The following is a 16,710-nucleotide window of genomic DNA, read 5'->3' on the forward strand; positions in this document are numbered from 1 at the left end:
TTCATATTTGTTAACACTTTAGGAAATTACAATGATGTTCGTGAAGACTTTCTATACTGTTTTCTTGTTTCTGAAAAGTGAAAGGTGTGATTTCTCTCTCATTGTAAAGGGTTTCTTTTTTCACTGAAAGCAAGAATGTGACTTTTGGGAATAATTTTTTTTGCTTCTGTTTCTTTCCTTAACTCTTGGATTAAACTTATGCTTTCATTGCTAACATGTTTAAGAGACTTTTAAAGCTTGCATTTTAAACTGTACAAATGTTACAAGCATAATTTTCTTATGGTTTATAGAAATTCAGGAAAAGGTTTCTATGAAAAATAAAACCAAACATTGGAAAGAACACTATTATTTAACATTTTATTATATTATAAAAAGTTATTGTATGTCCTCTGGGTTAGTACATCTGTAGTAAGAACTTTGAGAAGTTGGAATTAAAGGTTAGCAGTAGCTCTTTAAATAAAATATAATTTGGGTCAGAGTTTTCTAGCCAGTGCTTAGCTTCTCTGGCTTTGAGAACCTTTTGGTTAATTTCTGCCTATTGCCAAATCCTTGTGGTTGTGTTAGAATGACAGTGGTTGAATTTCCTATTTAATTTGCTGGTCTCTATGGTTCCTGTTTCTAACTTGTTTTGATGTTGAATTTCAGCAAGGAGAGAACAAACTGGTAGGTCCTGTAGACATACATAGGGCTAAAAGAAAGTGTTTAATTTCATGAAACTGTAATATGTGAAATTTGAGGCTTTTGGAAATTGAATTGTAACTTGCAAGCAAAAGACACTTGGCTATTAGACAGAAAACTGATAAGATAAATGTTTAGATTTTAGGGAAGGTTGAAAGACGCTCATTTTGGACAGAGCCTTGAGGCCCATGGTGTGTGTGGTCCTGAGGTGACTTAGTGGTCTCATTATCTAGTCTGTTCCAGTTATGGCCCTGCTTAATTGCCTGCTTATTTGCCTCTTCAGGAAAAGTTACTAAACTTTTGTGTGGTGACCAACTGTTTATTCATATTCTTTGCTAAGGAATATGGTGGCCAACTAGCAGAGCAGTTTTGTCTAGGGAGTGCTTTCATATATTGCGGCTTTACATTGAACTATAATTTGCTTTTTATGGGTGGTTCTTTATTTTCTTCTGGGTCAGGGTCATTTCCCCACACTCAGTGCATATGTAATTTTTGAGACACTTTCCCATTTGCTTCAAGATTTAAGACCCTTTGGGCACCTGGGTGGCTCAGTCAGTTGAGCATCTGACTCTTGATTTCAGCTCAAGTCATGATCTCAGGGTCCTGGAATCAAGCCTTGCATCAGGCTCTGCGCTGAGTGTGAAACCTACTTGGGGCTCTCACTCTCTCTTCCTCTGTCTCTCTGCCCTGCTTGCATTCTCTCTCTCTCTCTCTCTCTAATTAAAGAAAATATATTTCAGATCTAAGGAATGTTAATACCACATAATTAAAATTAATTATTGGTAAACATAATTCTTATGTTTATGTCAAATTAAAGAAAATATATTTCAGATCTAAGGAATGTTAATATCACATAATTAAAATTAATTATTGGTAAACATAATTCTTATGTTTTAGGTTATATCAAGTGAAACTCCACATACTTATAGTGACCTGTAATAGAACATGCTATTTCTTTTCTGTGGAATATACCATTGCATTTGGACCAGATCAATTAATATGTTTAAAATGGTTGTTCATCACATTTTGTATGCTATTTTTTCTATAAAAAGATTTTTCTTTCTTTTAATAGTTTTTTAGCAATGATATTCTATTTTCTTCTTCAGTATTTATATTTATTCATTTCTAATTTTCTAATCATAATTATGATTACGTGTCATCTGGATTAGTTGATCTGTAGTAAGGACTTTGGGAAGTTTGAATTCAAGGTAAGCCATAGCTCTTTAAATAAATTACAATTAAAAAAAATTTACAATGTAGGTCAGTTTCCTAGCCAGTGAAGATAGACATAGATTATAAGGGAACCATGTAGATAGATATAATCTGTACTTACAGTACAAACAAAATTGTCTTATTATAAGAATGCCATTTAGTATTGATGTAAAATATGACAGAGGAAAAGACTGCTTCCCCGCTTTGCCAATGTATATATATAAATTTACCATAAAGAGCAAAAAAACTGTATTTGTGAGATTTCTAGGTTCATTCCTATATTTTCCTTTCTGCCTCTTTGATGTTTTATTTTATCTTTAAAAAGCTGTAATTATTAACGAATATGCCACCCTCGAGCAAACGGCTGAATTTCAATGTTGTGTTTAGTCTACCTAGTGGAAAGGACATGGATATGTGAAATTGGCAACATGGCTTATTAAAGACAAATAAAATACTTTTTAAAGAGCCCAGCTATTTTACAAACAAAAATTTAAATCTTACCAAATAGACCTTTTAAAGTTAACAGGTGTTTTAAATTGCTTACCTATATTATTATGGTATTGTGTATTTCACCTAAAACCAGAATTTATAACACGTAGTTTATTAGATTATTTAGGTTTGTTTGAAAGAGTTTGGGTTTACTTTGAACTTTAATTGATCTGAAAATGAATTTGAGATTTTTAACCAGTTCTAATAATGTTTTTAATATTAAACCAAAGACCTCCTTGATATCTGGCAACTTTTAGTAGATTCTAATTCTATAGGTAGTTGCATGAAATGTTTATGCAGAATTGCAAGCTATATTTTTAAAACTATAAACCTATAATTAAACTATTACTTTTATCTGTTTACTTAGAAAAGTGAAGAAGGGCTCACTCTTAATAGACTCCAGTACTATTGATCCTGCAGTTTCAAAAGAATTGGCCAAAGAAGTAGAGAAAATGGGAGCAGTTTTCATGGATGCCCCTGTTTCTGGTGGTAAGTGGCAGCTAAAATCTATGCACACCTATTTCTGTTTGTCAGAAGAAGCAATTACAATTTTCTGGTACCCAAGACATATCCACATATTTTTAGACCTGTTGTTATAGGAGTCTCCATTTCCTCACTGAAAACAAAAACAAAACAAAATCACTTCTGTTATTCCGTATGCTCAAAATACATTGCTTGTTCTAAGTTCAGACAAAAGGATGTCACAACCTTGAAGAGTTGTGAATTTTTGGTCCAAACTGCTATGCGTTGGGCTAGAGCTGTTCCTAGAAAATTTAACTTTTCAGAACAGATTCAAGAAGTAACTAGCTTGAATCTTCTTTTAACTGTTAAAGAAGTTGAGGAAATGGTAAAAAAGAAAAAATCATTTTGCAAGGGGAACTTTAGGCCCAGATGATTTTTTACAGGTGAATGTTACCAGAATTTCAAGGGGCAGATCATCTCCGTTTTTCTATGAACTTTTCCAGACAATAGAAAAAGAGGAAACACTGCTCAACTCATTCTGGAGACCCGTGTAACTCTGATACTTCAACCAGAAAGAGAGAGAAATGAGAGAGAAAAATTTTAGGTCTATATCAGTCATGAATACAGAAGTAAAAATTTTTAAAAAGTATATTAGCAAACTAAATCCAACCATGCATAAAAGAGATTAAACACTACAACCAGGTTTGTTTTATCTCATATGTACACAAATGACTTAATGTTAGAAAATCTATAAATATATTTCACTACATTAACATACTTAAAAATCATATGATCATCTCAAAGGACAAGGATTCTCAGTAGTAAGATTCTAAAAGCATATTATTATATCAAATATTAAGAGTGGGGATCTGGGTATTTTGGAATGGTAGGATTATAGGTATTATGATTTTTCATAATTTCCAGATTTTCCAAAATTACTGTGTAATCAGATACCATATACATACATGCATGCACACACACATACATATGTGTGCATAAATATACACGTATATATGTAATTAGTTGAAGACTTGTTTCTAGCTGGAGACTTTCTAGAAAGGCTGGACTGAAGAAACCAGTCATTTGCTCAAGACCAAGACTAGATTTTTTTTTATTATTTTCTGTAAAATTCTAACGTAATCTGAGGAGGAAAATAAAGATTGCTAAATGGAAAGTTGTCCTTTATAAAATCATCATCTCCTTACAGTGTTAAAAAATAGCTAACAGCTAGTGTGGTACGTTGTTACAGTAATGACCTTTAATGATTCACATCTCTGAATCCACTCTGTGTATCCATTCACTCATTGACTCTGAGTTGAGCTATCTGACTTGCTTTGGCCAGTGGTATGTTAGCAAATGTTACTCAAGGATAGACTTGAAAAGCACTTGGCCCTGTCTTGCTCATGGGGACTTTTCTGCTGTCACATAGAGAAGCCTGGATTAGCCTCCTAGAGACAGGCACTAACCACCAAGTGTACGAGTGAGGCCATCTTGACCATCCAGCCAGAGTCACCTTCCCAGATGACTGCAGCTGTATTACTGAGCTCAGGCAAATGAACTGCCCAGCTACAGATGTCCAAATTGCTCATCTACAGAATTGTGAGCAAATAAACCCACTAAGTTTGGAGTGTTATGTAGCAGTAAATAACTGATGGAGCCAATATAGTTGATATTTCCATTCTTATGTAGAAGTGTTTGTTGCCTAATGGATCGATCAGTGTGCCGCCTGTGCTTACATAGTCTTAAGTGTCATAAACCCTTTCTGAAGGAGAATGATAGTACCCCAGTTAGCATAAAGGCCAACTTTAATGCTAAAGCTAAGACGCTAAAATGAAGTTTATTATTAAGCCAGTCCAGGAAAGAGTTTTGTTTGCTGCAAACTGGTCCGACTTGTATCTCTGTATTCCTGATTACAAAGGAGAATGTTTGCCTAAATGCTACTGAAGTAGCCACCCTGGTGAGCTGATATGAGATACCTATATTTCGTAAGATCTGGAAAAGTAAGTTGGTAAAACTTCAGTAAATCTTATGGTGTTTTCATAGACTTGCTGGAGCTCAATATTAAATAGTATGTATAGCTTTTAAGTGTCTTTTGTGCTCTTAGACTTTTTATTAGTAGAAGGGACTTCAGTAATAACTTAATTTGACTTTGTTATTTTACAGATGGGAAATTGAGATCGCAATGAGGTTAAGTGATTTGCCCAGAGTTCTCTAGCTTGATAGCCAATCTAGACTAGAATCTTCTCTCCCAACTCAATCTGAGGATCTTCCCACACTCTGTTAGACCGTTTCTCCCTTTAGTTCCACCCTGTGGTGGCCTTCCTCTTTTTCAAAGCAGTGGCCTACTGTTAACACCATTTCTAACAATTTTACCTAGTGGCTGGTCCTCTCTCCTCTGTCTTGCTAACTAACTAGCACTGCCGTGTAGTAAAACCTTTGGTGGGAAGGTGAAGGGAGAATTGCCTTCTTTTCTGACTCACAGAGATTGGCTTCTAACCTGGAAGAGGCCCAACAATTCTGTTCCAGTCGTTTGAGAAGCAGTGGTTGAGAGGACATTATTCTCGAATCTGGGGACCTCTGCAGAGATCAGAATAGTCCCATTGTATTCACCCCATCCCGAAATGTTTATTAACTGGCTTCTCAGGAGTCTTTTGTTCTGCTGATGAGTTGGGATAGAACCAGAGTTTTTTGGGTCTTTCATGTCTTTCATGTGGATCCAATGTTTTGTTTAATCAAATAAATGTCCAGAAAAAGAGAAAGTCGAGTAATATTTTGACACATCCCTAACATGTTTGAATGTGACTAGGATAGGATCTGTTCTGAGGTTTAAGGAGATGGAGTTGACAGGATTATAACCGAAGGCAGTGAAGCTATTTTCCATGCCCTTCCTCTGTGTCCCCATAGTATAGTATCTTTGCCGCTGCAAGGACCATGGTGTGATTCTTGTTTGTGCCTGTTTCTTCCACTGCTAGACTCTGAAGAGGGCAGATGTCTTTCTCCACTTTCTATCTCCAGTGTATATCTCCTGGCGAGCATGTAATAAAGTATGATGGATTGCATTAAAGATCTTCTGGTTTCTAGTTTTTTAATTTCAAGATTAATGTCAAATATTTTGAGCTTTCCTCCAGTTGTTTCCTCACTCCCAGGCTGTACTCCAGCTTATTTATCTCCAGATCATTGACCTCACTCTGAAGTTCAAGTATCTGCCTTGCATTGTAACATCAGTAAGATAATTAAGTAATTACTGCGTTCAAAATGTTATATTGTAATATTAGATGCCATTGGGAAGTGTGATTATGATCACAGGGCTGGGGGTAGGATAAAAGAAGTAGAATAGTAATTCAGAACAACTTGAAGAGGAAGTTCTTGCATTAGAAGTTTAGGATTTAGGAAAATATACTAATAAAAATGATGTATAAATAGTTACACAGTGCAAAATAATGTAGCACAGCAGTCTTCTCAGTACTTAGCAACCAGAAAGGGAACTCTTCACTAACAGTTTGATCATAGCAACATGTTGGGCATTGTAAAGAAATACTGTCCTTGTCCTTTCTCGGGTGGCTATTAATACTTTGACTTTTACCTGTATGGATATATAGAGAAAGAATAATGCCAGATTCGATTTATACAGTTGATTCTGGGGCAACAGAAGAAGTTTTAGTTCTGGAAATGGAAAGTTTATGTTAAAGGTTAACTACAAACCTCACAGGTGATTGATTCCCAGTTACATCCACGGGAACGAACTAGTGGAATTTGGAATTAGATTTTACAGTTCGTTAGTGACTATTCTTTAAGCAAAGAAAAAAGGAAATCTGTTAGTTCATACAATTCTCTTATCACCTTTAGTTTCAGTTTTTGTTATACTGTTAACAAATTCAAAGTTCACTTGATATTAGGCTCGGTTGGTTAAGCGTCTAACTTCAGCTCAGGTCATGATCTCGTGGTTCACAAGTTCGAGCCCCACATCGGGCTCTGTGCTGTCGGCTTGGAGCATGGAGCCTTCTTCAGATTCTGTATCTCCCTCTCTCTCTGCCCCTCCCCTGCTCGCACTGTGTCTCTCTCTCTCCCTCAAAATAAATAAAAATTAAAAAAAAAAAGTTCACTTGATATTAGGGGTAGCCTAGAACTTTTAGGGAAAGAAAGGAACTCTAAAAATGAAGGTTTAAAAAAACTGAAGGTCTTGTGTTTTTTTTCAGTGAAATGTACTTAAAATTATTATACAATTCCTGCAAGATTATATACTGTTTTCTGATTATACACTCTTTTTATTATGCTGACAGTACCTTGATTGCAAGGGACATGCTTCACTCTTCATTTCATGCAACAAACATTTATTGAGTACTTTTATGTGGTGGGTATGGTCTAGGTGCTGGAGTTAGTGCTTTGAAAACATGAAAAGTCTTTTGTCACATGGAGCTTATGAGTTAGTAGGACTAGAGAGAGTAAACGAACAAAAATAATTTTAATGGTAAGTCCTATGAAGAAAAAAAAAGGCAGAGTAAACAGTTAATGACACAGACTTAAGGGGAAGGTCTTTTTACATAGAGTGGACAGGATGCCTTCTCTGGGGAAGTGGCAGTTAGGCAGAGACGTGAAGGCACAAGTCTGGGGGAAGGGTATTTCAGCGGAGGAAGCTGCTCGAAGGGCTCTGAGGTATGAACAAGCTTGGTAGGTTTGTGGAACGTTTATCTTTGTATCACCAGGACTTGGCAGGTAATTGTATTCAGCGTTCATTGAACTGACTCACCTATAAATTGACTCCCCGTATGTCTAACGCCATGCCTTCGTTTATCTGTGGTTATCAAAGTAAAGCTAACTAGGCTGTTATGTAAGTTAGCCCATGACACTGGCCTCAGATATGATGCCTTAATCTATTTCTCTATCTTGTGTAAATCACATCTGTATGAAAGTTGTAATCCTTTAATAGTCCAGTGTTGTTTTGTCACACCATTTTGGATACATGTTTTTTTTGTTTGTTTTTGGAGAGGGTCTGCTACTGTAAGGTTAGTTCCAATTTGATCAGCTCTCGTGTATAATGAATGCTAGACATAAAGCAAATTAAAAACTATTGTTTGTGACTAATGACCAAATACTGTTCAGTGTGTTCCAAGGGCGTAATTAACAGCACTTAACTCTGCTTGAATAATTGAAGAAGAAACTCACTGATTGCCTAATCTGTCTGTAGAGTTGCCCAGAGACCTTGAGTTGAAGTGACTCTGAGGTGGCACTTGTGCTTAGCCCAAGGCTGTCTGAGCCGGCAAGCCTCATTGATTTGCTACACCGGATTGCTCCAGTTAGGGATTAATGTCAAAATTAAATAATTGAACTGGTGTGTATGTGTTTCCCTACCGGGAACCCAAATTTTATACTCTATTTGGCTGGGTTAAGTTTTAGTAATTTGTTTGAGGTGTTCTTAGAACACGGAGTAGTGAGCACAAAACCTATTAAGGGATTTCTGTTAGAGTCCTGGACTTGCTTGCTCAATTCCTCAATGAAAGTCTCACACACACTCCATTCTTGTTTTTAAAACAGTGAACTGGGCATCTACTGTTTTTCCACCAGATCTGTATCTAATTTAGGGTAAAGGGACCACAAAAACAAAACTTATTTCTATTTTGGCACCTAACACCATCATAGTTAAGGATTTGTTGGCATTTCATTAAAACATTTTCTTAGAGAGGTTTATAACTTGGCAGATTTACTTGCCTTTGGGCTGCAGCATTGCTATTTCTGTCCAAAAGTAAATGCTTTCACCAAATTTCATACAACTGAATTTGCGTGGGTATATGATGTGTGGAGAGGGAAGGGCTATCCCAAGAGGTCTTTTTTTCAAGTTGTCACACAAGCTGTTCGATTAAACAGTAGTATTGTGTGCGGCATTTACTCTTACATTTTAGTCTTACCTCAGGAAGATTTTATTTTTTAATGTTTGGAAATAGGTTGATTTAACATGGTTAAGATAATTCATTTTCATGAGTCCTTCCCTTTAAAGAACGGTACTACTGTGATTTTTAGTTCTTTTTACATGACTGGCTTCTATTATAAAATGTGAAAGCATTTTGTGGCAGGGGTGCCTGGCTGGCCCAGTCGATAGAGCATTTGACTCTTGATGGCCCCACGTCGGGCATAGAAATTACTTAAAAAAAAAAAAAAAAAAGAATTTAGTGGCACCTGGGTGGCTCTGTCAGTTAAGCATCTGACTTCAGCTCAAGCCATGAGCTTGCAGGTCATGGGTTCCAACTCTGCACTGGGCTCTGTGTACAGAGGGCCTTCTTCAGATCCTGTCTCCCTTTCTCTGCCCCTCCCCCGCTTCTCTCATTCTCTTTTTCTCTCTCTCTCAAAAATAAATAAACATTAAAAAAAGGTTTAAAAAGAGCGTTTTATGGCATTGACTTTTGTAGGAGAGACTTGAATTACTCAGTCTTGAAAAATATTAGCTAAAATAAGCCTTTCCTTGGCCTGTTTTCGTGGTATTTAAAGCTTTAGTAACTCAAATAATTAAAAATTTTCCTTAACTTTGTTTGATGGACAGATGCATTTCCTTGAAAGTGACCTAAAATTCATCAATGCCAGCACACTAGAAATGGGTTAATTATGTCAGCCGTTTACATTTACTCACAATTTTACTTATCGCCTTATATTCATTAAGTATCCTTTTTGCCTCTGGAGGATACCTTTTTTTTTTTGCCTAGGATTTTCTCCAGTTTGCACAAGTAGTTCAGAAATGTTTGGTAAATAAATTCCAAGGATTTCTTTGAAATTAGTCCCTAAGAAGAGGTGCCCATAAAAACCTCTTTTTACATTCTCTGGCAGGCTTAAGACTCCCTACAACATGTCACGGACAGGAGTCCCTATATAAGGTGTTAATGAGTTCTTAACACGTTTAGAGAAGACTGCTGACTCCCTGCCCAAGGTAGCATAGTCGAGGCAGCTTTAATAATCCGTCTCCTAAGAAAATAGTAGAAGAATGGCTTAGAGAAGGCCAGGTGATCAGTTCACTCAGTGCTTGTGTTACTGTTATCGTTTATTGTGAGTAATAATTACTATTGCTAATAACAACCTAGTTTGTTTCTCAGAATTTATGCTCTTGCAGTTTGCAGTTCCCCATCTCCAAATCTGCAGGCCAGGTTTTAATTGCTGCGCATTTAATTGCGTTGACATTTCCAGTCAGGTAACCATTACCAGGGTCGATCCTGCCAGGCTCTGTCCTGTGGTGGAGGGACACTGTGTTCTCTTCACATGGTTATGTTGGAAAGTGCATGCATAAGGCAGGGGTCATGTCTGAAGTAATCCTAGGGTATTTTTAATGTCCTTTAATTGCCATTCAGGATGTAAGTCAGACCAGACACAATTGGGTCTGGTCACAGTTCAGAACTGCCGTGTGGTGTTTATATAAAGGTAAAGTATATTTAGCAAATAAATCCCCTGAAGCTATTCCTTATATAATTTATTTTTTATTAACATCTGTTGATGGCTAAGCAGTGTGAAATTAGTTCCAGTATACGTTGTGTATTATGTCTTTATTTTGTTTGACTTGTGATCCCTGGATAGCACTGGGGGTAAAGCGGGAGGAGGAAACGGAATTACGAATTTGACGAGGGCCTTGTCATTGCCATCAGACCATTATCAGACTTATTTGTGGTGTTCTAGACGTCTGATTTTCTTTTCTTTTTTAGATGTCTGATTTTCTTAAAGATAGCTTGATAATGTTAGCAAATGAAAAGTATAGTAAGTTGAATTTAAATCCTTCCCTCTCTATATTTGTTGTATGGTTCCATTTTGTTTTACATTGCTTTGGGTGTTTCAGTTGTGAGAATTTTAAATTTAGAGGCCCATTTCATAGTAAGGACCCTTCCATTAGGGCCAGTGAAGGGATGGCAGCAGACTTACCTTCTCTTCTTCCTTCCTAGTGATTTAAACTTGACCTGAAGGTAGAAGGTTTTTGTTGTTGTTTCGTATATAGGTCAGATTACTTGTATCACTGTGAGAGATGTGGACTTTTTTAGAGGAGTATTAAGAGTTTTAAGATTTGTCCCTGACATCTTTTTTATTGAGTTATTGACTGTTAGTTATGGTCATCAGAATGTTTATCCCTCGTGGTCTCTGGGACGGCATTGTTCTTAGGGAGGTCTTTAAAAACGAAACATAATATGAGGCTGGGCATACAAATAGTTTTATCATTAATTACATTTCATTTCCCTTAATTCTTACGTGTTAGGGTAATACTTGTTCTCAAGTGACCAACATTTTTAATGTACTGTGTACATATATTAAACGAGTAGAAAAACAGTCTTGGCAGACACTGAAATGGTTAATTGGCTTTTCCAGCCAAGATAGGTTTGTAAAACTTTCTGAAAATTACGAAATGGGAGGGAAAGAATTTTTCTCTTCATTAATGCCATATTTTTATTAACCCTTTACCTATAAAGTGTAGTTTTAGGCCATAAACATCTTCTTACAGCACTTTTTCGTTAGACAAGCAGCTAGAGGAAGAATAGTTGATTTACTTGTGATTGTCAGATATCTGCAAACATTACAGTAGTTAAAAGAATTATTTTGACATAAAATCCTAAGTAGGGATGAGATTTTTTTCTAAAAGCGAATGATAATTTTGAGAAAGGAATCCAAGCAACAGCGTAATAATGACTTTGAGATGTGTTATCTTTATTAGCAAACCTTTAAAAACAGCATTGAGAAATATTTGATGATTTCTCATGATCTTTAATTGGGCTGTATTTTTATATTCTTATTAGTACTTGTGTAAAATCAACAGCTTTTCGTGATAAGGCATTTACATGTTAAATTTTGCATACGGCTCTATTAGAAATAGATGGAACAACACTGGATATTTTAAAATTAATAGGAATAGCCTAAATTTGATTCAGAAAAGTTACTTTATATGACATTCAAGGGCGAGTGGACAAGGGCAAGAGAGAGGAGAGAGAGGCAGGCAAGGCAGGAGCACGTGGGGACGAGAGAGCAATTACATTGTCCTTTTCCATTTTAGCTGGTAGTTTGGAGTAAAATTGTAAAGTTAAACTTTTTGGAATTGTTACTACCCCGAGTGGGAATATAAACTATATTGAACAAAATTTATTTAGCCTGTTAAAAAGTCCACCTAAAACTATAGTTAATTAGTTTACGTTATTACATCACTTCTAGTAGAGGCTCAAACTGGTACAGAGTAAGGGGAGCTCCATCAGGTGAGCTGACCGCTACCCATATGGGGCTTTAAGATAATGATGAGTTTAAATTTCCTCTTAGAGCTAAGTGAGAATAAAACTGGAGGCAATAAATACTCTTGGCCAAAGCCATTAAATGAAAAAGCTGGGAATTCTCCAGCTCTTGACTTAAATTGTTTGTTTATCAGCTGGCGCCTAGTCTGGAGTCGAGAGCTGGAGATTTCTATCTGTGACAGAACTTTGAAACTCTTGCAGGACACTTTCATTTCAACTTAAGGTAACTTGAGTTTATAGCTTTGGCTTTAAAGATTACTAATGATTTACTCATTTCCTTACCATTTAACCAGAGTGGACTTTTTCCCAGGAAGGGATCTGTGTTTATTTAGGGCCTTTGTCTGCGGAGGGATTAAAAGGCAGCCCACCAGCATTGTGAACTTGATGGTAATAAAAGGTCACCAAAACACACCATAAAAACATTCTTACCATGGAATTAATTATACAGTGTAATTTTACAAAGCAGCTCGGTTACTCCATCCTTGCCGTCCCCCTACCCCCGTCCTTAAACATTTCATCTTTTAAAAATTGAAGTTTTGGTATAATTTAGGCTTTTGAAGCAATATTTTGCTGCTGTTATGGTATTTAAACATTGAAGCAATTGTCACTTGCGTTTAATTCCTTAAAAATTTTAAGGTTTTTTAAATAAAAATGATCGTTGTTGTTAAACTGTGGGATGAATAACTTGTTTGGGAGAGGGTAGAGTACTCTAAGGGATGGTTGGAGTTTCAGCAGCTCAGTTTCTAAAAACCTAAGACTAGTTAAGAGTTTTTTTTGTGCCACCAGGTGGCATTGCATCCAAACCTGCTTGTGATAAAGGGAGGTTTTCAAAATAAATTCTTTTTTGTTCAAGAGAGGTCATAATCGTTTTTCTAGATTTTGCCTTTGAAGTTGGCTTAAAAATACATCTGATACCAAGGTTGATTAAATGTCTCCAAAGACCTGAAGAGATTTCTGAATGCTGCAAATGTTTGCTTTTAGGTGGTGAATATTGAAAGTAAAATGTTGATACATGTGCAGAGGATTGCTAGTTTTTTTTTTTAGGTAAAGCGAACATTTAACAGTTGGTTATTTTTGTTTTGCTTTTCTAAACACTCGAGAGAGGATCCTGACTATGAAAACCCTCACAGATGTTGCAGAGACTCCCCAATTCGGCAAATCACCCCTTCCCCCAACGCACACACACTCAAACCCACCCCAGCCCTTATAAAAAAAAAAAAAAAAAAAAAAAAGTGTCAGCAGGTTTCCCTGTATGGGAATTTTTAAAAAGAGGGAAAGACCTCTGAAAGGTGCAAGTGGGTCCTTCTCACAAGCCTAACTATGAGATTCATTAGGCAGTCCATGCTCATGTGTTAAAAGCTGCTTTTGGGAAAGTAAATTCTTGCAGTTTCCTGTACTGGTTTTGAGGGAGTCTTTATAGTCTTTCGAAAACAGCTCATTTTAAGAAAGTGATAATGTAAAAGCAAAAAAAAAACAAAAAACCCTCATTATAAATTTTATAAAAGTATAATTTTTAAATTAAAATATACGTTGCTCTTTTTTTTATGAACCTGCATATATTAATAAACTGTACAGAAACAAATTATTTAATACAACCTATCTAGGTGCTATGATATGTTGTCAGAATAAATAAGGTTCAGTGTGCACTCTGTTGATTTTTACCCTTTTAAAAAGTGTATTCACCATGCAGAGATGTTTAATGCTTAGCTTTGATCATTTATCAAAAAGCTTTATGAAATTTTACTCATTTTATATTCCTGCCTCTTCTGTCGAGGCTTCTTAGAAGTGTGCACAACCTGTTTAAGAAATGTATATGTTTTCAAAGTAAATGTTTGACCTCCCACCTTGATGTTCCTGCTTTTAAACACACACACCCATACCCCCCCTTCTCTATATTTTGAATAACTTGATTGAAATGTGTGTTGTACTAAAACTAAATATATACAAATTTCAGTATTACAGAAAGAGAATTGTGTTTTAACAATTATAAAAATTTAAAAGTGGCACATTTGAAAATAGTCTAGACAAAGGTACTCAAGACATTTGACCCTGAATATTTTACTTTTAAACTTGATACAACAGTCTGTTTCTTAGCTTTGTTGTATGCTGATATTCCTACTTATTTAACATCAAAAAGCTGTAGTGGTTTCTCTTTATAGATTGTGCCTGTGTTCTGGAATTGCCTCCTGCTGCCCATGAATTGCTTCTTGGCTTGTTTTGTTAGAATTTCTCACCAGGGTTTTTGTGAGCTATGTAGCCAACATTAAAAAAAAAAAAAAAAAAGAATTTGATACAGTAGACTGGATTAGTAAAAATTATACTTACTATTCATAATGGTAACTGAGTAAACCTCTTGGATCAGCATATCAGTTTTATGTAATGAAAGCCCATGCAAATCTCATGTAATAATATGCATATATAAAATTGCCTACAATGTCTCTGTTTTTCTAGTTATTTCTGTAATATTAAATGACTTTTTTTGCAGAAATTCCAGAAACCTACTTTTTCATTAAAAAATAATAGGAAAAAAATCCTTACTCGTTTCAGGGTGTGTGTAATTTGGTAATGGAGCATTTAGATTTTGGCTTCTTTCATTTCAGTTGGAAATAGTATTGGTGTAAGTGAGTGTTGCCATGGGAACCTCCACATAGATATAAAAGGCAAGACTGTCTAAGTGGAGGAGGAGGGGCGATGTACTAAAATACCACCGGCCTAAATGATCTATTTTATATGTATGTTGGGGGGTGTAGGGGGAGCTAGTTTGAGAAGAGAAGAAAAAGTGGTGCAGAAAGTAAATGTTAAAAGTTAAAATCATGTACTCATACTTATGGAATCGCACAGTTGGAAGTGTTGTAAATTTGAAATGTGATTCTTAATGATTTGTGTCATTTGCGTGTGCTGGGAGTCTTTGCATACCTTATTTTTAAACTGTGTTGACTAAACGTGTTTAACTTACGTGATTTTAGATAAAATATTTAATAAAGTGAAATTTGGTTGGAAGGTTAGGATTTTGGTCTCTGAGATGGTTTTAATTGTAACTTTATTAAAGATAATTATCATACTTTATTCTTTTTCAGATATCTGAACAATTTCTTAAATCTACAATTTTCGGAGACTTTTGGCTTTCAAAGGAAAGCTGGCTTTAGAATATTTTTAATATTAGATTTCAACATTTAAATACTTTTAAATATTACTCAAGGAAACAATGACTTACTGTATTTGCATGTATAATGTATGGTTTTCTGGAAAAAAAAAAAAAGGATGGAACCAGCAAAAGCAAGCATCAAATCCTTTCCTATCCTTTTAGCAGCGCATGTGTTGCTATTAATCAAGATGGTTAGAGAACGGCCAATTTAACTGCATATAAAATAACATGTTTGTTTTTTGTATATTTAGGTACAAAGAACAGTGAAATTGTGCACAACATGAGTTAGCGTGGTAAAAATGCACCATCATCATTGTACTTTTAACACTATAGATTCTGGTTGTCAGATACACGTGTAAAAAAAGAAAAGACATTAACCTGGGAAAAACTGTTTAAACTTACCTTTTTAGTCAGTCCAGAGAAAAAGTGAAGCTGCCAAGGTAATAAAACATCCAGAAGTTTTTAAAATAAAAAGAGTAATTTAAATTAAAAAAGGGAGGCGGGAGCCGGAGAAGAAAGAGGCTAAAAAAGACAGCACCCCGCTCCCCAGGCCAGGCAGCATCTGATGTAAATTAACCCCAGTGGAAGTGTATTGTTTCCAACTCTGCAGACAATGCCGGGCATCTCTTCCAGAGGCGTGGGTGTTGGCGTGGACAAGAGGGTGTTGAGAAGTTGAGAGTAAGAGGTGGCGACGAGTTTAGTCATCAGGGGATTCCGTGGCGTAGAAAACAACAGGGTTGAGCGCAAAGAATGAAAAAGTATGTTTGCATATAAAGTTAACCCAGTTTAACCTTCAAGAGGTATGAAATAATTCATAACTGTGAGAGAATGCTTAGTTGTCAATAATCTTTTAAAGAGACTGAGACTTTAATCTGCAAAGTGTTCAGCAACCAAGATACCCGCTCTGAGGTGTGCTTTGGCATAGGGTATCTGCTTAGTTTTAGACTTCTTAAAACAAAACAAAACAAAACAAAACAAAACAAGAAAAATACATTTCTTGGAAAAATAGATAATAAAAGTGATAAAAAGTCAAAGCTTATCAACAAAATAAGAGAATGAAAGTAACAGCAAAAACATCTGTGTTGTTTTCCAGTTTTTGTCTCCTGCCCCCCCAGCCCCGCCCCCATCCTCCAGCTTCCTTGAGAAAAAAATCTGACCGTTTTAGAGTGGAAAGCATAAAATTGTACATGGCCTTATCAATAAATGGATTCAAAATAGCATTACTTTAATTTAACACCTTAAAAAAGTTTCATAATATAGAATTTTCTAGGAGAAAGCAACTGATATTTATTATTAAGTACCTTTGGTGTTTCAGGCTATGATGCTGGGTAGTTTATGTATTTTAAACCATTTAATCCTTATAGCAGCCTTGTGAAATGCAGATTATCCTTATTTTTTAGTGAGGAAGTTGAGGCTTTTTTAGGAAGGGACCACATGACAACATGTACTTACTGTAAGAATTAGCCTGATGTAGCAAAAAGAAGGCAT

General features: G+C 35.7%; 1 protein-coding gene across 1 annotated transcript in view; it reads left to right on the forward strand.

Moving 5' to 3' along the window:
* The window catches only part of HIBADH (3-hydroxyisobutyrate dehydrogenase), a 108,676-nt gene that overhangs the window by 22,074 nt on the left and 69,892 nt on the right, over positions 1–16,710 (forward strand). The window contains exon 4 of the mRNA XM_027075168.2: positions 2,747–2,868. Coding sequence (XP_026930969.1) covers positions 2,747–2,868 — 122 coding nt within the window. The remainder of the gene's footprint in view (positions 1–2,746; positions 2,869–16,710) is intronic.

The sequence above is a fragment of the Acinonyx jubatus genome, chromosome A2, assembly GCF_027475565.1.
Source record: "Acinonyx jubatus isolate Ajub_Pintada_27869175 chromosome A2, VMU_Ajub_asm_v1.0, whole genome shotgun sequence".
Lineage (NCBI taxonomy): Eukaryota > Metazoa > Chordata > Mammalia > Carnivora > Felidae > Acinonyx > Acinonyx jubatus.